Raw genomic sequence first — 17,356 nt, 5'->3', positions numbered from 1 at the left:
GAGAAAGGGCAGACAGACAGACAGAGCATGAGCTAGAGAGATGGCTTTAAAGACTGATCTTACAAAAGCACTCACATTGTGGCTCATAATTTTTCTGTAAAGTCAAGCTCTGATGACTTCATACACATTTAAAAAAAAAGACAGAAAGAAGAAAGAAGGAAGGAGGGAAGGAAGGAAGGAAGGAAGGAAGGAAGGAGGGAGGGAGGGAGGGAGGGAGGGAGGGAAGGAAGGAAGGAAGGAAGGAAGGAAGGAAGGAAGGAAGGAAGAAAGGAAGAAAAGAAAAGAAAAGAAAAGAAAAGAAAAGAAAAGAAAAGAAAAGAAAAGAAAAGAAAAGAAAAGAAAAGAAAAGAAAAGAAACCTTGAGAATTATCTGAACTATATGGTTTTAGGAAACTTCATCTTAGAAAGAAAATGTTAGGCTAAATAATAGGTCAACCCTTGATAATATATTCTCATTTTATACCTTATTCATTCATTAATTTATCCCCCTTTTATGATTATTTTTTATCAGTTCACTGGATTTTATTTTATCTCCTAAGTCAATGAGCCCCAATTTCTCTTATAGTCAAGGTGCACATGAGCTATTCCAATTATTTCTTGACCACTGGATCAGAAAGTGCCCATAAAAACAAAACTTGCCCCAGGAAAAAAAAATGTTTATGATGGAACAGTTAATGCAGCTTTTCCTCCCACTATCCCCAACACACACCTATTGGAACTCACAGAGCTGAAAGTTGTGTCTCCATCCATTGCTTGACATGTCATGGCTCCAAGCTTGAAAGTGCTATGAAGAGATTAGAAGATCTGAAGAGTTCAGTTCAACCATCTGAGGGACTGGAGCTGTTTCTGAATTACCAGAGCAGAGGGCAGGACAGATCAGAGGTGGAAGACTCAAAACCAAGATGAAGAGATGTGTAATAAAAGTCGTGAATCCTGATATCTAGTGATAAAGTTTCTCTAAGGCTCCAGACATGGAAGCCATCTGAAGGCAAGTGATGGTGGCAGCTGGGACCACACAAGAAAACTACAGACAAGAGCTAAACCTGGGCGAATGAGTTGATGTGGCTTAAGTCTTATGAGACATTGCCTCTTCTACTTCTGTGGTTCAGAGGTGATGACATTGGTCTATTTTTGATGTCATGTTGACTAATCTACCAATTTGTTTAATCCTCAATTTTATTACCTACAGTATGTATAACCATAAGTGTCTTTAAATGAGGCGAGCTGTGTTCCCAGCTCATAACTTGGCATACAAATTCTCAGTGTTTGTTCAAATATATGTGTGTGTGTATATATATATTTATATAAATCACAAAACCCTAGAGAAGATTAAAACTGGACCAATGGGCCGAGGATATGGCTCAGTCAGTAAAGTGCTTCATGTGCAATCATGAAGGCTTGAATTCGGAGCTCTGGCACATAGACAAAAAGCCAGCTTGGGCAACACACATCTGTGCTTCCAGAAATGGGAAAGCCAAGACAGGAGGGAACCCCACCTCCACCCCTCCAAACTCACTGGTCAACAAGTCTCACAGAAATGGTGAGCTCCAGGCCAAAATAAGGTGGAAACCCATGTACAAGGATACTAATATTGACCTCTGGCCTCCATGAATGCGCACGCACACACACTAGATTTTTTGACATGCCAGCCTCCAGATTACTTTTCTTCCTACCAAGCCAAAAACCTAGAAGTTATTATCATTTCTTGCCTTCACAGCCAATATCCTTCAGACTTTTCACAGTAAGCCTTTCTAAAAGCAAAATCTATTATCATTCACTTGTTAAAACTGTTTTATTCTTTACTGAAAGTCAAATTTTCATACACCGGTGCTTGCCGTAGCACTACTGTAAACGAGTAGCTAAGTTTTGAAATCGGCCTAGTTGTCTGTCACCACATAAATAGAGAAAGAAAAGACTGGAGATGAGTATCTCAATCAAATGGTTGAAGTCAGTCTCAGAAATTCAAATATCGCATGTTGCGTCTCATTTTTGGATCCTGAACTTTAAATACATATATGAATTCATGTGTGCATGTATGACCTGAAAGTAGGAGTAAAACTGCATAGGGAGGGAAAAAGCTGCTAATGAGAACATGTGGAGAAGCTAAGGAGGGTAGCAGGTATGGGGATAATATACTAAAAGTACATTAATTACATTTGTACGCAATTAGCTTCATAAAACACAGTACCATGTACAGTAAAAATATAGCAATTAAGATATCACAATTAGTATTTATAATATAAAAGCACTAATGATGTAAGAGATAAATGTTTTCCATCCACACAAATCTGCTTCAAGTAGCACCTCTTTAGAGACCCCACTTGCCTTTGTAAACTTCCGGGTGCCATTGTACCCAGCTGAGGCTGGGCTAGGCTGGGCTAGGCTCTGCCGTGTGCTCCCATGGGCCCCTGTTTTAGATGAGACTGGCCGTACTCACAGGGCTTTTTCTCATTCACTAGACTACACTCTTCTGAATTACAGATATATATCATGCTGCGTCATCTTTTATACTAGAACGACCACTAGTATGTTTTAAATGATCAATATGTGTCTGGGTGAAAATTATCAAATATCCAGTAGGGGTATGCTTTTGAAGTTAGAGTTTTTAGATGTGTTAGCAACTTTAGACGAGTCTAACTCTTCCTGTGATTAGGAGTCTTAGCTGGAAAATGATAAGAACTATAGATACTCCATAGGTTTGTTTCACAGATAAAAATAATGAGCATCCTGAGAAGTGACATTACATGTGTTTCCGTTTTTCTTGTGCTACATAAGCTTCTTCCCAATGCTGGGTTTCAATGTCTTCAACAAATCCCACATATGCTGTCAGAGTTCTTGATTTTATGGCTCCAAGTATTACAACAAGTATCCGTGAGGAAACATTTTCATATTTAGTGAATATCAAATGCTCTTAATTTTGGCAATTTTAGAAAATTCATGGTTACTTCTCTTGTTAAATAAAATCGAATTTTTAACTTCAAAAAATGATACGTATATAATTTTGGAAATGGGACAAAAAGTCTCTCAATAATTCTCTGGGTGTTTTTCTTTTTTTATAATTTTTTAATTTTTATTATCTTTTTAATATTAGCTACAGTTTTTTTTTACTTTTATTAATTACACTTTATTCATTTTGTATCCCCCCACACCCCCTCCCTCCTCCCCTCCCGGTCTCACCCTCCCTCCCCCTTTCTGCATGCATGCCCCTCCCCAAGTCCACTGATAGGGGAGGTCCTCCTCTCCTTCTTTCTGATCTTAGTCTATCAGTTCTCATCAGAAGTGGCTGCATTGTCAGGGTTCTAGGTTATCTCCATGAATAGTCCTTGGTTGGAGCATCATCAGCACCATTGTACCGTTATTGCTGTTGCTCTACAAGATGGATTCCTTATGATTTTGACACCTGTCCTGTGCCTGGGTTTAAAATAAATTTCATAATATGATTGCTAAAGAACTGAAGAAACAGAAACTCTCTATGTGAACTCTATAAACGACACAGGGATAAGCAAGAAGTAAAATTATGTGTCTCCTGATCCACTACCCCATAGACCGCCTTGCAGGGACCAATGTGCTGCTGGACACAGCCATATTACCCTCTTATCACTCTCTTCTCTTAGAGAAACGCTGAGGGGGTTCCCTGCCTAGTAGATGCCAAGTGGTCTGGAGTTTTTGTTAACCTTTTCTGTGAGTTGTCTAGAAAAGCCCCTGGAAAACAGAAATCCCTCTGGGGCTAAGATGAAGATGCCAGCCAAATGGGGAGTGTAATGAAGTTCTTTCATAAGGAAGAGCAAGTCCCCTGTCACCTGAATGATCTAAGATTCATATCTAACAATAAGATTTTGGATAGTGTCGCTTGATGAGATTTCTTTTAAATTATGACTGTGTTCTCTAGGACTGCACATGCTATCATGCTGTCTCCTGGGTCTATCTAAAATAGCTATTTTAAATTTTACAAATATATATATATATATATTTGTTCTTCTATCAAGATAAATCAAAATATTATTTTAACAGTTTCTGTTTAGACCATTAGCATTTACTAATAAGTAAGACACTATGCTAAATGAGGAGAATGAAAAATCCAGTGGTGAAATTCCTGCATTCATATATGCATAGCCTAAACAAAAGCAATAAGAAAGGAATTAAAATAAAAGTAATAAACACGATAGTACAGGTGTCCATAAGCCTCAGAAATGTTCAGAAATGAAGATTACATTATTTTTGTTTTGTTTTGTTTTAATTTACTGAAAATACTAAGTTTAGGGCCCAGATGAAAGCACTGAAGTCAAATTAGACAAATGATGACATTAGACAAATTAGACATATAATGACAAATGATAATACAACGTGCATGTTTGCTTCACGATATAAAATTTGAGAGGAGAACATTCTATCATGAAAATTGAAAGCAGTATCTGGGGAATAGCAGAGAAGATATCTCAAAGTCTGAAGGAATTAAATTCAGAGCCTAATTCTGCCACAGAGTATCTGGGTGGGTCTCCTTAACCCCTGAGTGTAACTTTTATGATATAAAAACTGGCAACAATAGTAACCACCACAGTGAGTAATTTTAAACTGTAAGCAGCAACAACAAAGTACAAGAGCCACACACATACAAAATACTCAGTAAAGGCAACCTTCCCTCCTAATGTGACTTCACTTGTCACTGTTTTATTCTATGCACTTACAACCACATAACTCTGGCAAATTGACTCTCATGCTCCCGGGGCACAACCTCAAAATTGTTCTCAGAAGCTATTCTGTCCTATTTCTGATAATCACTTCCATAACAGCCAGCATAACACTCAGAGTAGTTTTGATTGGTTTCAAGCATTTTTATCCATTTGTGTTTTACTAAAACATGTAACAAAATGACTTAAACCCAAACCTACTTAGTACCAAAAGCAGCCAAAAAATGAGAAAAATCATATTCTATAATTTAATGTAAAACAGAGAGTAAAACATTAATATCCATGGGGAATTAAAGTATTCTGGGACTGAGAGAAAGATCATATGTAAAGTGCTGGCTGTTCAGGCATATGAACCTGAGTTTGGATCCCAGCACTTGTTCCTGGGATGGAGGAGATACATGGATTCCAGGGGCTTAATGACCAGCTAGTCTGGCCAAAAACGCAAGCTCCAGGTTCAGCGAGAAACCCTGCCTCAAAATGTAAAGTAGACGGTGATAGAAGATACCTGAAGTCAGTCTCTGGCTTTCTCTTGCCCATACACAGGAGATCTTTCTCTCTCTCTCTCTCTCTCTCTCTCTCTCTCTCTCTCTCTCTCTCTCTCCCTACCCCCCCCCCCTCTCTCTCTCTCACACACACACACACACACACACGCTCAGAAAGAGACACACATGTACATGCAAACAAAGTATTATGGTCACAAAAATACTGCTGTGATCATAAGAAATTCTCTAATGCTGAAAAGTTTAAACTTAAAAATTAATAATATTTCTTTTTTTATAAATGGCCTCTGACATAAATTCAGAATACTTTATAGTCATGTCAAATGATGGTGATTTAAGAAGAAATCAAAATAAGATGTCACTGTCTAAAATAAAAAGTAACAAATATGTAGATGGTCCTGCAACAGAATTCTTAAGACAGTGATGTTAATGGGTAATGGTTTTATATTTTGATTGTTGGTGTGTGTGTTGGGGGGGTAAATTTAATTGATATCTGTCTTTAAATATAAGTTTGATCCTCCGTTTCTCTGTTTCTCTTTTAAATTGGTTTAAAAACATAGATGATATAAAAACAAAGGTTCAAATCACTACCTTTGATCTCTTCAAAAGCTAATTTATATGAATTCAGAATCTATTTTATTCCACCTTTAGAAAATTCCTTGTAGGAAGGGCTTGCAGGTAATTCATTAAACAAGCAAATGGTCTACCTGACCTTTATGGGGCTTCTAAACAGCAGGCTGTCATCTCCTTGTTATTCTCAATTATTATGCAGATTCTTTTCTCTAGAGTTCAGGAAGTGGGAGTTCAAATTTAAATTAAGTGAATTAAAATTAACCGGAATCAAAACTTCAAACCCACTGTCCTGTAAACTACCCCATGACCACACACAAGTAGTCACCCCACCTCCTGCAGAGAGAGCCTCTTCCTCACCGGAGACCTACTGGCTGCTCACACTGAAGGCTCCCGTGTTTTTATGCCTTCATGCTCGCCATTGATAGCTTTTCGTGTTTTGGACAACCTTGGGACAGATGAGAAATCACCATTACTGCTGCGTCCTGTGTCAGGCTAACGGAAAACCCAAAGTCAATGACAAGGAATGAAATATGCTACAAAGGGAGAGTAATGGGCTTTAAAAATACACTGACCTCACTGTACGGAGGGTGAAAAATGATTCGAGAAACACACCTGTTTGTCACATACAGTTTGCACTAAATGTGTCCATATCGTGCCTCCTTTCTGCTGTGGGCGTCAGGGTTTCAGACGGTTGAGTAAAGTTATACGGAAGACGTTTCTTAAGACTGTGGTAAAACTTAACTACTTGTACACCAGCAGCGCATGCATGAAGCATATTTTCTTCCCAGCATAATTTCTCCCAGCAATCCCTGTTCAGAACGTGGGTGTTTACCTTTGCTTGGGCCCTGTGTGTTCATCGTAAGTAGTTGTGATGCTTATCAGTATTTTGGTCCGTACTGCTTGCATATAAAGATGCTACGTACATACATCTTATTGTCACCAAAAAGTAAGGGAGTGATCTGCGTATGTTTGCATTTAGGTTATTTTGTCCATTGAAGAAGGTTACAGACTTCCAGCTCCAATGGGCTGCCCACCGTCTCTGCACCAGCTGATGCTCCACTGCTGGCAGAAGGAAAGAAACCACAGGCCGAAATTTACTGACATCGTCAGCTTCCTTGACAAACTGATCCGCAATCCCAGCGCCCTTCACACGCTGGTGGAGGACATCCTTGTGTAAGACACACGATGGTGGTATTTTTTTTCCTAAAAAAATCACAGGTTTTTTTTTTTTTCAGGCTACAGGCAAGAACAACAGGTAGAAGGAATGAGTTTGCCTTGGTAACTGTCCAGTTGTGGACCCTGTATAATCCTTATTTTATTTATCAGCTGAACGGATACATTAACATGAAAGAAAAATATGAATTTTTCACTAGAAAAAAAAATTCTCCTTCTTCCCTTTCTATATCTAATCCCCCTGCATTGCTTTGTTTGTGTTTCTTTCATGTGGATCTTTGATTTTTATGTTTCTTTACTGATCCTTCTTATCATTATAAGGAGAACTTGTGGGCATGTGTGTATCCCTTTCTCGTTCCTTTCCATTCTATGGTCCATCCCTCTATTTGAAATGGCAAGCAAGACAGGGTGATTTGTGAATCAACAGAAGTGAGGATGTTGCCTGCTGGTCTGATCATGCCTCCCTGTTGTTACTTTCCTCTCCCCAAATCAGAATAGGGCAGGTGAGTAGAAAATGAAGGCAGTCATGCAGCATTTTATAACCTTAAGTAAAACTAAGTAAATCTACTCACTTCTCTCTGAAGAGCAATGAGAAGGAAGGAAAAAGTGGAAGCAAAAATAATCCTCATTTCTGTCTAAAATATTGCACTTAAAATATCATCAATGTCTTCTTTTGTACTAGATTATAAATAACCAAAGCATACCTTCCCAAAACACAAGATGGCCACAGGATATGCCGACATTCAACTGTGGGTCACAGGTTCAAGTCAGTATGGGGTTTTAGTAACAAGAAGACTAGGCTTTTTAAGGGCTATTTGAAACAGACCTCTTTTCACAGCAGAGCATGTAAGAGTTCACCTCTAAATCACTAATTGGCAGCCTCAGCAAAATGAAGCCAAGCATGAAATAGCTAGTGATTCAACTATTGCTGCAGCCTGTCTCCTCTAAGCAGCCCAGCACAGGAAGCTGTAAGGAGGAAGCACAGAAAAGAAAAGCACTTCGGATTTTATCACTAAGGCAATGGACAGCCATTGAAGGATCTTTAAGCAAGGAGAATGATATAATTACAGCTGTACTTCTGGAAGACAAGTGTTGTTTTAGACCATGAATGCAAAACAAGGAACAAGATGGGAAACAGAGTCAAGGATGTCTTTTCAGAAATCCAAGCTATAAAAGTTTAAGGCCTAAGTTATAAAATGAGAAAAAGTTGACATCAGTAGAGAAGAGTAGGAATTTATTTTTTGGCAGCACATACACAATATTAATGTGTTTCGGACCCTGAATAAATATGGAATGAAGAAGGAGAAAATAGGTATTTGTCAGGTTTTTTTTTAATTTTTATTTATGTATATGTTTATTTATTTATTTTTATTTTATTTTTCACAAGCAGTGGATAGCATACTTTCCAGGACACAGGAAACACATTTTGGAGCAGAAATGAGATGATTTGGGGCATTCTGAGCCAAGCATGCCTGTGGGATAGTAGTGAAAATTCCATAGGTACATACATAGATTGATGTGAAGTAAAGGAGCTGGGCTATTGGACTAGAAAGATAGATCAGCAATTAAGAATACACAGCATTCTTGAGTCATTTTCCAAAACTTCCACAAGGCAGCTCACAGCTACCTGAAACTTGAGCTCCAAGATATATACAACATCTTCTGACCTCCATGGCATTCTACAGTCATGTGCACATACCCATATGTACACACTCGTGCATATACACAATATTTTTCAAATATCTAGGCTACACGTATATAGTTGAAACTGATCAGCATATAGATTATGCTTGAAGGCACTAACACAGTTAAGATAACCCATGAAGAATATAGAGCATGAAAATAAAGAGAAGAAACAGCAACCATATGGAACACCAACATTTGAGACACCGTCCCCAAAATGCAATAACCAAAAGAAGAGCCAGGCTGGTGATACAGGAAGCAGGGATGGGGCCACGGTATAAAAGCCAAAAGAGGCTATTTCAGGGAATGTGCTGCCCACGCCTTCACAAAGCTTCAGCAAACACAAAGCTGGAGTATGTCTTCACGATTTAGCAGTGAGGTACACAGGTTCATGAGCAGCTTCAAAGTGAACATTTTTAATATAAAATTTATGAAACAATATAGAGGGAATACAAAGTTAAAATAGAGATCAATACATGGCGATAACTTTTATTTCCAGAAACCTGTAGTCTATAAGTGAGAGAGTCAAGAAAATGTTTTTTTGGCTTTTGCTTTTATATTTTCTTGAAAACACAATCTCTATGCTTCACTGCTGAGAGACCATTGTAATGCAAACACACTACAAAGTGAGTCTACCTTCATGAAAGAGGACATCACATCATACCTTTAAGCTCAAATCATTTCCTCTCAGCTCCTTGTTGTGACTCGAGGTTAACTTATTGGCGGCCATAGCAAAGCTATCTAACTGTGAATTGGCTATCATCGTCATTTTAATAGAGAGATACAGCAGTTTCTTGGCTGAATTGTGAGACTGTGAATAATCATCATGTTTGTAAAATTCTCAGGAAGAATCTCAAATCATAAAATAACAAAAAAAAAAAAAAAAGGAAAAGGGATACAGAGGTCAAGGCAGATGCAGGATTATGGTTAAGGACTAGAGAGGTCCGTGATGAAGTGACTGTCATGCTCTGAAGAACTCTGCCATGCACAGGCCAGGAATTGCATCCTTCATATAAAGTCATCAGTTTTGTTCAGTTCCAGAATCTAATCTGCCTGGAACAGATGGAAATTTCTATGAGTGATTTTTCTATCCTTGTTCATGACAGAGACACATGAACTTTTTTGTTTTAATATATTTTTGTTTGAGAAACAAAATGAACCAGCATTTCCAGGATATTGTGCCTGAAACTTATCATTATTCTTATTATCACAAGGGCCAGAATGGGTTTTCCTTGCCTTTCCACTGGGTCCACACTCCTGATGCCATCCACACACTCTGTTGCCAATCCCAGAGACCTGAGGTACTTTATTGTAAAGAGATGACCTGGTTGGTTTTATGTTTATAAAATGATGGTGAGTACCTGCACATGAAAAGCCCCTCCATCTCTCAAGTTCCATGAATGCATGTCTGTTCCAGCTTACTGTTGGATTAAGGAAACATGACCATCAGTCTTTGCTACTGCATGCCTCTCAAACAGGCCAGCTGGAGAAATGGTTCAGTACCTAAGAGTGCTTGCTCTGCAAACAGGGGCATCTGAGTTTGAATACCCAGCACCCACATTTTCCAAAAAAGCCAAGTATGGCTGATTGTTTGTGCTTATAGCCCCAGCAGGAGAGATAGTGACCTAAGAAGCTTAAGAACTTGCTGGCCGGCCAGCCAGCCATACCAAAATAGCAAGATTCCAATTCAGTGAAAAATCCTGTCTCAGAGAAGTGGGGCAGAAAATAATAGATTTAGTGTCCTGCCCTAGCTTCTGTATAACCACACCTATGTGCATGCAACATGCACACATGCACATCTGCACATGCACACACATGGAGACACAGTAAAGAGCCTGAGTATATGATGCACAGGTACTCATCGTTAGACTTCCCTTTTCCCCAACCTCTAGGTTTCTCTCATTGCTGCATTCCCATGGCTTTTATTCCGCTCTAATTGCCTTTTTCTCAAGAATTCACTTGAGAAATCTTTGCTCTTTCTCTTGACAGGAGTAGTGAGTGAAGGGAAAATTAGGATGACTAGAGAGAATGAGGAAGGCTCTGAAACCCGCAGTTTAAAATTTTATGCTGGCAAGTTAGAGATTTCATAAATCCTATCTGTAGCCGTTCCTTACAAACAACAGAGGATCTATAGGAAAGATATTGATGGATCCACAGCTTTCAGGATTGGAAAGAGCAGTTCTCACTCGTGTCTTCTCCTGACATTCTTCTGCCTGATGCCTCCCAACAGGCATGCTCACATTTCTGTAGAGCTCCAAATACACTATTTGAAAAAGTGTATGGACATATATGAGATCATGGTAATTTATATAAGAATGTCCTTAAATCCAACTAACTGCTAAATAGATTTTCAAAATTACCATTTTGATGGGGCAGGCAACTTCCATAAATGCAATATCAATGTTCTCTCATTATTATAATCACTTCCTTTCAAAGAGTTATTTTTAGTTGTCACAACCCATGGTAGGATGGGACAGGCTTGAGAATCAAGGTTATGTCTAGAGGAGCATTTGATGCAATTCCTGACTGTACTCTGTTCCTCCCCTCTACTTGTCCTCTCTCCCACATTTCTTGGGATCAACCTCATAGTTCCCAATTCCAAATATGTATAATCCTACAGAGTCTAGGTATATACCTGGCTACCTGAACTTTAGTAGTACAAAGTGAACCAAGTATCATATAATGTCCTTTCACTGGCCTCTACCTACCTTCTCCAACCCTACCACATCTTCATGTGCAGTCATTCTCCATCCTTTCCAGCAATCTAGACACTGATATCTTCTAAGAATACTAGCTAGCCGTCTGCTTGCTGCACTTTTTGGCCGAGCTGTAATGCAACAGGGAAATGACATTTCTAGGGCTTAGTGGAAATAGTCCCTGGTAGAACCCTTGCTTACCATAAGCAAGTCCCCAGCTTCAGTGCCTAGTACTACAAAAAGAAAAAAGGAGGAAGGGAAAGAGTAGTGGGGGAGGAAATATCATTTCCAATTCCGTTCCAAGCCCTATTCAAGTTATGGGCAGGTTTTTCACCATTTTGTACTTTTAAAGCATCAGTTCAAAGATGGTATCTGGGAATAAGCAGCAATTGCTTAGATGGATGGCGCTGGTCCTTAGTACTCAGTGGGATCATTAGTCGTGATCTGCCTAAGCCAAGGCACATTGTAAATATTCTCACTATGCACTGGCCATGGTTAGAGATCTTGTAAACTTGTAGTTCTTAGGAACTCTAACTACTATTTTCCTTAGTACATACAAGTGTATGGTTGAATTTTCAATCTCTTGGTTTCCAGTGAATGAGGAAGGCAGAGAAATGGTCATGCCTTCAATGTAATGCTTCTGCTTCAGAAGAGGACGAGAAACATAAGACCAAATTACCTTGCATTCAGTTAATAATTTTCAACAATTTAATATATAATTTTCCATCCACTTTCAAAAGACATTTTTTTTACAATACTGCCAAGGTAGTATACAATCAATACCTATAAAAGTATTTATGTCTATATGCAAGTCATTTACAGAGGGTTTCTTTTTGACTGTTGTTGCCTGTACTTTGTTGATGTTTATCATCCAGAAATAACTGCCTGGTCAAACCTGTGCAGAAATTGCACAATAATCAGCTTTGTGGAAAGGAGATAGAATATAAAGCATTGGTGTGAAATTCCTACCTGCCCGTGAGAAAATCTGAACAGAATGAGCTATAGTCACAAGATAATTATAATACATTCACTGTGGTGATGCTGATATATAATCTGTGTTATAAAGCAACAATTAGTGCTGCTTGTTGAGACTGTGCAACGCCCTAATCATTGTACCTATTGCATCTTTTCATTATGTCTTCCTTGAATTATCATTACTGCTGTTCCTGTGCCTCAGACAAAGAAAGGGAGACTAAAGGAAGCTGTTTATCAAAAGAACACAAGAGGCAGTCTTTAGATTAGCAACAAGGTCCATCAACTCAAAAGTCCATATTCGTATAAACTACAGAGTGTAGAATAACAGAAAATGTGCAGATGTTCTCAGCCCTTCACTGTTCTGAATATACAAGGATAAGAAAGGAAGATACAGTTTTATTTTTTCAGGTGGATTTTTCTTTGCAATATTTATATGAAGTCTAATTTAAAGACTTCATAAATGAAGCTTCTTAAAAACCTCTTAAATATTTTGGTTGTAGCACAACTGGTCACCATATTTTTTACTGAGTAAACTCAAAGATGTAGAGCATGCGCCCTCCCTCATAGAGATAGATAGCAGACATATAGTCATATATTCCCTAAGCATCCTCCTGCAATGTGCCAGCTGAAAACAGATATAACTACTACAATAGAGAGAAATAAAGGAAATATGGCAGGAACATAGTTCCAGAATTACATCCTTAGGCATTTCTACAGATTGAATTTTCTGGTGCAGCACAACACCTGCGTCGCTTCTTTCTCTTTGCAATGGCAGACATTACTAGTCATCATGACACTTTGCTGCTCACACAGATACTATGCTGCTGTCATTGTGTGGTGCTGGGGATCAATGCCATGAGGATATAATGACAGCCACTGTCAATGCATTGCAGCTCCATCTGACATGGTGTTTGTTTATTACTCTGGAGTATTTCCTCACAAAAGGAATCTTTCTTTGAGGTCCCATTATTCTCTGTTTAGGGACCATGTGCTGGGTACCTTACTGAGAATTATAAGAGATTATTTTAAAAGCATTATTCTTACCATGGATTTATCTCCCTGAGTGTCCATATCTATAATTTTGGTTATTATTCCTAGGTTTCTACCAGTTATCAACTTTTATTTGTGTTAAATAATACAAACCATTAAAAACAGAATTACTGAATAAAATTTACAAAATCAATGCCTCCAACTTAACACAATTAGTGATCACACTGCAAATACTATTCATTCATTACCCATAAGCATTAAGTAAAGACAAGATACATTACATGTTTCTAAGCATTTGATATTTTAGGATATTTTGAGTCAAATCATGCTTTAAATTTTTGTCTCAAAGTTATTTCATTAATTTGTGATCAAGTTAAATGATAGGCTCTATTGAAAAGAATGCAATGTCAAATCTCGAACATTTGAAAACTGCAGAGTAAATTTTTCTTTCAATGACTTCATGAGTAGTGTGTATTTTTGAATACTGATATATGAATTAACCATGAGTAGAGAAGAATGGGCACTGAGTCATGAAAACTTCATGTGAAACTTGTAATATTCCCTAGTAACAAGAGTACAGGTATGAGCCACTCCTCCAGCTTACAACATGGACTTTTAAAATGCAAGCTTCTGGCTGTGCCATGAAGTGTTTCAGGGAGCAGGTGAGCACCTACACTAATCACCAAGGACCAGCAATTTCCACAATCTCAGCAAAAAAAAAAAAAAAAAGACCGAATTTATCATGGTGCAGGTTTGATAAGAAAGGGCATTTATTGTTTATTAGGTAAATGTTCTAGAGAATTCATGTGAGGATGATAGTGCCCAACTCTGAAAGCCAGAACACTGCAGCATTTTTCAACTTCAATATAAGATAAAGTGAAATAAAGGCTACTGCACAACAGCTGTGAACAATGCAGGCCCCCGACCTTACTAAATCAAGGGCCAGGCCAGCTGCAGAAAGGCCAGGGTGTTAACGAGGCTACCAACGTGTGCAGCAAAGGAAATTATGACATTACAAGATTTGGGGAGCAAATGTGACCACTTTCTAATGAGGAAATTGGCCACTTCAGTCATTAGTTTTAAAGGGTGTTTGTTTTTCCATCGTCTTCCTATACTAATGACAGTAAATTAGCAAATCACATTTCTATTCACCAGTTTCATGAAACTGTGACGTCTACTCTGGTGTCCTTTCAGTGTAAAGAAGGGGCCTCATCTGACTTCAGCTGTGCATCAAGAAGAACATGAACTAGTTGTAGAGGTGCCTGTCTATAACCCCAGAACTCTAGAGGATGAGGCTGCAGGATCCTGAGTGTGAGGCCGGGCTGAGACACAGTGAAATTCTATTTCAAACATAGATAAAAACAAAGACAATTTTAAAAAGAATAAGAATATGAAGGAAATGTTACTACAAATTATTTTTGTTCTATTTTAACAAAATTCTCTAAGAAGTAATTGCAGTTATTAGAGCCATATTGTCCTAAAATAAAACATTCCACTTTCTAACCAATGCAAAAAGTCCACAAGGGCAATAAGGCTGCCTTACTCTTTTGAGAGTCAGCCTGTAAAGTACAGTAGTATTTCCTAAAAAATATGCCATAGACATATAAAAATATGTCTAAATAGTTCAAGAAAGTTATGCAGAAGCTATTTTGAATCCCTTTACATATTCAGAGGACATGCTTAACAATTGGAGATTCTGAGAAATGCTGTCATTTAAAAATCTAGTTAAGTTTCTTTGCCACTGTGGTTCTTATTTAGTATTTCATAGATGAATTTTTATTTGACGGATGATATTTATTAACATATATACAGCTAAGAAGCTTGGAAAAAAAAAAAACATTGTGGCAATCCAGCATCTGTCATTAGATACTATGATAGCTTTACGAACTTTGGGCATGACTAATTTTTGTTTTGTGTAAAATTGTGAGTCATTCTGATATTAACTAGAATTAAATAACCCACAGTTAAATAGTCTCATTATTGTGGTTTCACTTCCAGAATAGGAATTACAATAATATAATAGAATTTAATAGGTTTTTGTTGTTGTCGGTGGATGGTTGTTCATTTTCTTTTCATTTTTTGTTTTGTTTTGTTTTTCCAGATGAGGTTTCTCTGTGTGTATCTCCTGATGTCCTGGAACTTGCTCTGTACACCAGGCTGGTTTCAAACTCACAGAGATCGCCTCTGCTGGGATTGAGGGTGTGTGCCACCACTGCCTGGCACAAACAGCTTTTTTTTTTTTAAATGTAAAGTCACCATTAAGGGAAACCATACTCAGTATAGAGTGCAGTATACACAAAGTTCTATTACATATAAGAAGAACCAAAAACCTCTGGGGTTTCCCATTATTCCTATTTGCACCCACTCTGCTTTACACTGGATCTTAGTTTACAAAATGGGAAAGGTTAGTGGAACAAAGAAAGTAACAAAAGGAAGGAATCCTGGGTCTTTAGCAGGGGCTTGGTCTCGCACTGCACAAAACTACCTTCTAGTCTTTAGATGGAGAACTATGTACAACACGTGCTCCTAAAAGACATTAAAGGAAATGGAAAGAATTTTTAATTAATTTTGATTGTAAGTGGTCTTCAATTTTCAGCTTAGAACTTAATGCTCACAGCCATGTATATTTTATCAGAAAGACGCCAGTGTTCAAGACTATGTTTAAACTTCATAAGGCTTAGCCAAGTGCTTTTGCATAAGATTCTAGTTTCAACTGGCACAATTAAAATATTGATGACAAAAGGTTGCTAAACTATTTAAACATATTGATGTTCAAATTATGTGTCTACAAATGTTTTCATTCATTTTAAAAATATTAAGAGGGCTGAAGAGATGGTTCAGCAGTTAAGAGTACCGCCTGCCCTTCCAATGGACCCAGGTTCAATTCCTAGCATCCATATGGCAGCTCACAGTGTGTGATTCCAGTTCCAGGGGCTCTGACACCCTCACACACGTACATAGAATAAGAAAAATAAATAAATCATATAAAAATATTAAGAACAAAATAATTGGAAGCTGGGCTAACTTTCAGTGTCTAATAACACAGTTTAGTCATTTACTTGTGGTAAGAACATTTTTTATTTAGTAAACACTGATTTGAATCAAAGTATAAACATGTTTTTAAAGATAATGTAAGTTGTGTATATAAGATTATTTACCACTTTGGAAATCAATCTGGGGCTTTCTCAGAAAATTAGGAATAATGCTAGCACAAGATCCAGCTATACCACTCCTAGGCATATATCCAAAATATGCTCAAGCATACAACAAGGACATTTGCTCAACCATGTTATTCATAATAGCCAGAATCTGGAAACAACCTAAATGTCCCTTAAAAGGGAATGGATACAAAAATTTTGGTACATTTACACAATAGAATACTACTCAGCAGTTAAAAACAAGAAAATCATGAAATTTGCAGGCAAATGGTGAGAACTAAAAAAGATCATCCTGAGTGAGGTATCCCAGAAGCAGAAAGACACACATGGCATATACGCACTTATAAGTGGATATTAGACATATAGGATAAACATACTAAAATCTATACTCCTAAAGAAGATAAACAAGAAGGAGGATCATAGGGAAGTTGTTCAGTCCTCACTCAGAAAGCAATGGGAATAGACATTGGAAGAGGGAGAAAACAGGGAACATTACAGGAGCCTACCACAGAGGGCCTCTGAAAGACTCTACCCAGCAGGGTATCAAATCAGGTGCTGAGATTCATAGCCAAATTTTGGGAAGAATGCAGGGAATCTTATGAAAGAAGGGAAAAAATAGAGATACCTGGAGGGGAAAGGAGCACCTCAAGGAGACCAACGGAACCAAAAAATCTGGGCACAGGAGTCTTTGCAAACACACATACTCCAACCAAGGGCTGTGTGTGGAGATAACCTAGAACCCCTGCACAGATGTAGCCCATGGCAGCTGAGTCTCCAAGTAGGTTCCCTAATAAGGGGAGCATAGGCTGTCTCTGACATGAACTCAGTGGCTGGCTCTTTGATTACGTCCCCCTGAGGGGAGAGCAGCCTTACCAGGCCACAGAGGAAGACAATGCATCCAGTCCTGATGAGACCTGATA

The 17,356-nt window shown here is 38.1% G+C and overlaps 1 protein-coding gene across 7 annotated transcripts in view; it reads left to right on the top strand.

Moving 5' to 3' along the window:
* Window positions 1-17,356, top strand: part of Epha6 (EPH receptor A6) — a 955,104-nt gene that overhangs the window by 919,302 nt on the left and 18,446 nt on the right. For all 7 annotated transcript variants that reach the window (XM_060370600.1, XM_060370599.1, XM_060370601.1 and 4 more), the window contains one exon: window positions 6,741-6,934. In XM_060370600.1, the coding sequence (XP_060226583.1) occupies window positions 6,741-6,934 (194 nt within the window). The remainder of the gene's footprint in view (window positions 1-6,740; window positions 6,935-17,356) is intronic.

Source organism: Meriones unguiculatus, chromosome 17 (genome assembly GCF_030254825.1).
Source record: "Meriones unguiculatus strain TT.TT164.6M chromosome 17, Bangor_MerUng_6.1, whole genome shotgun sequence".
Classification (NCBI taxonomy): Eukaryota; Metazoa; Chordata; class Mammalia; order Rodentia; family Muridae; genus Meriones; species Meriones unguiculatus.
The sequence above is the reverse complement of the archived record's forward strand: the minus strand, read 5'-3'. Positions and strand labels throughout refer to the sequence as shown.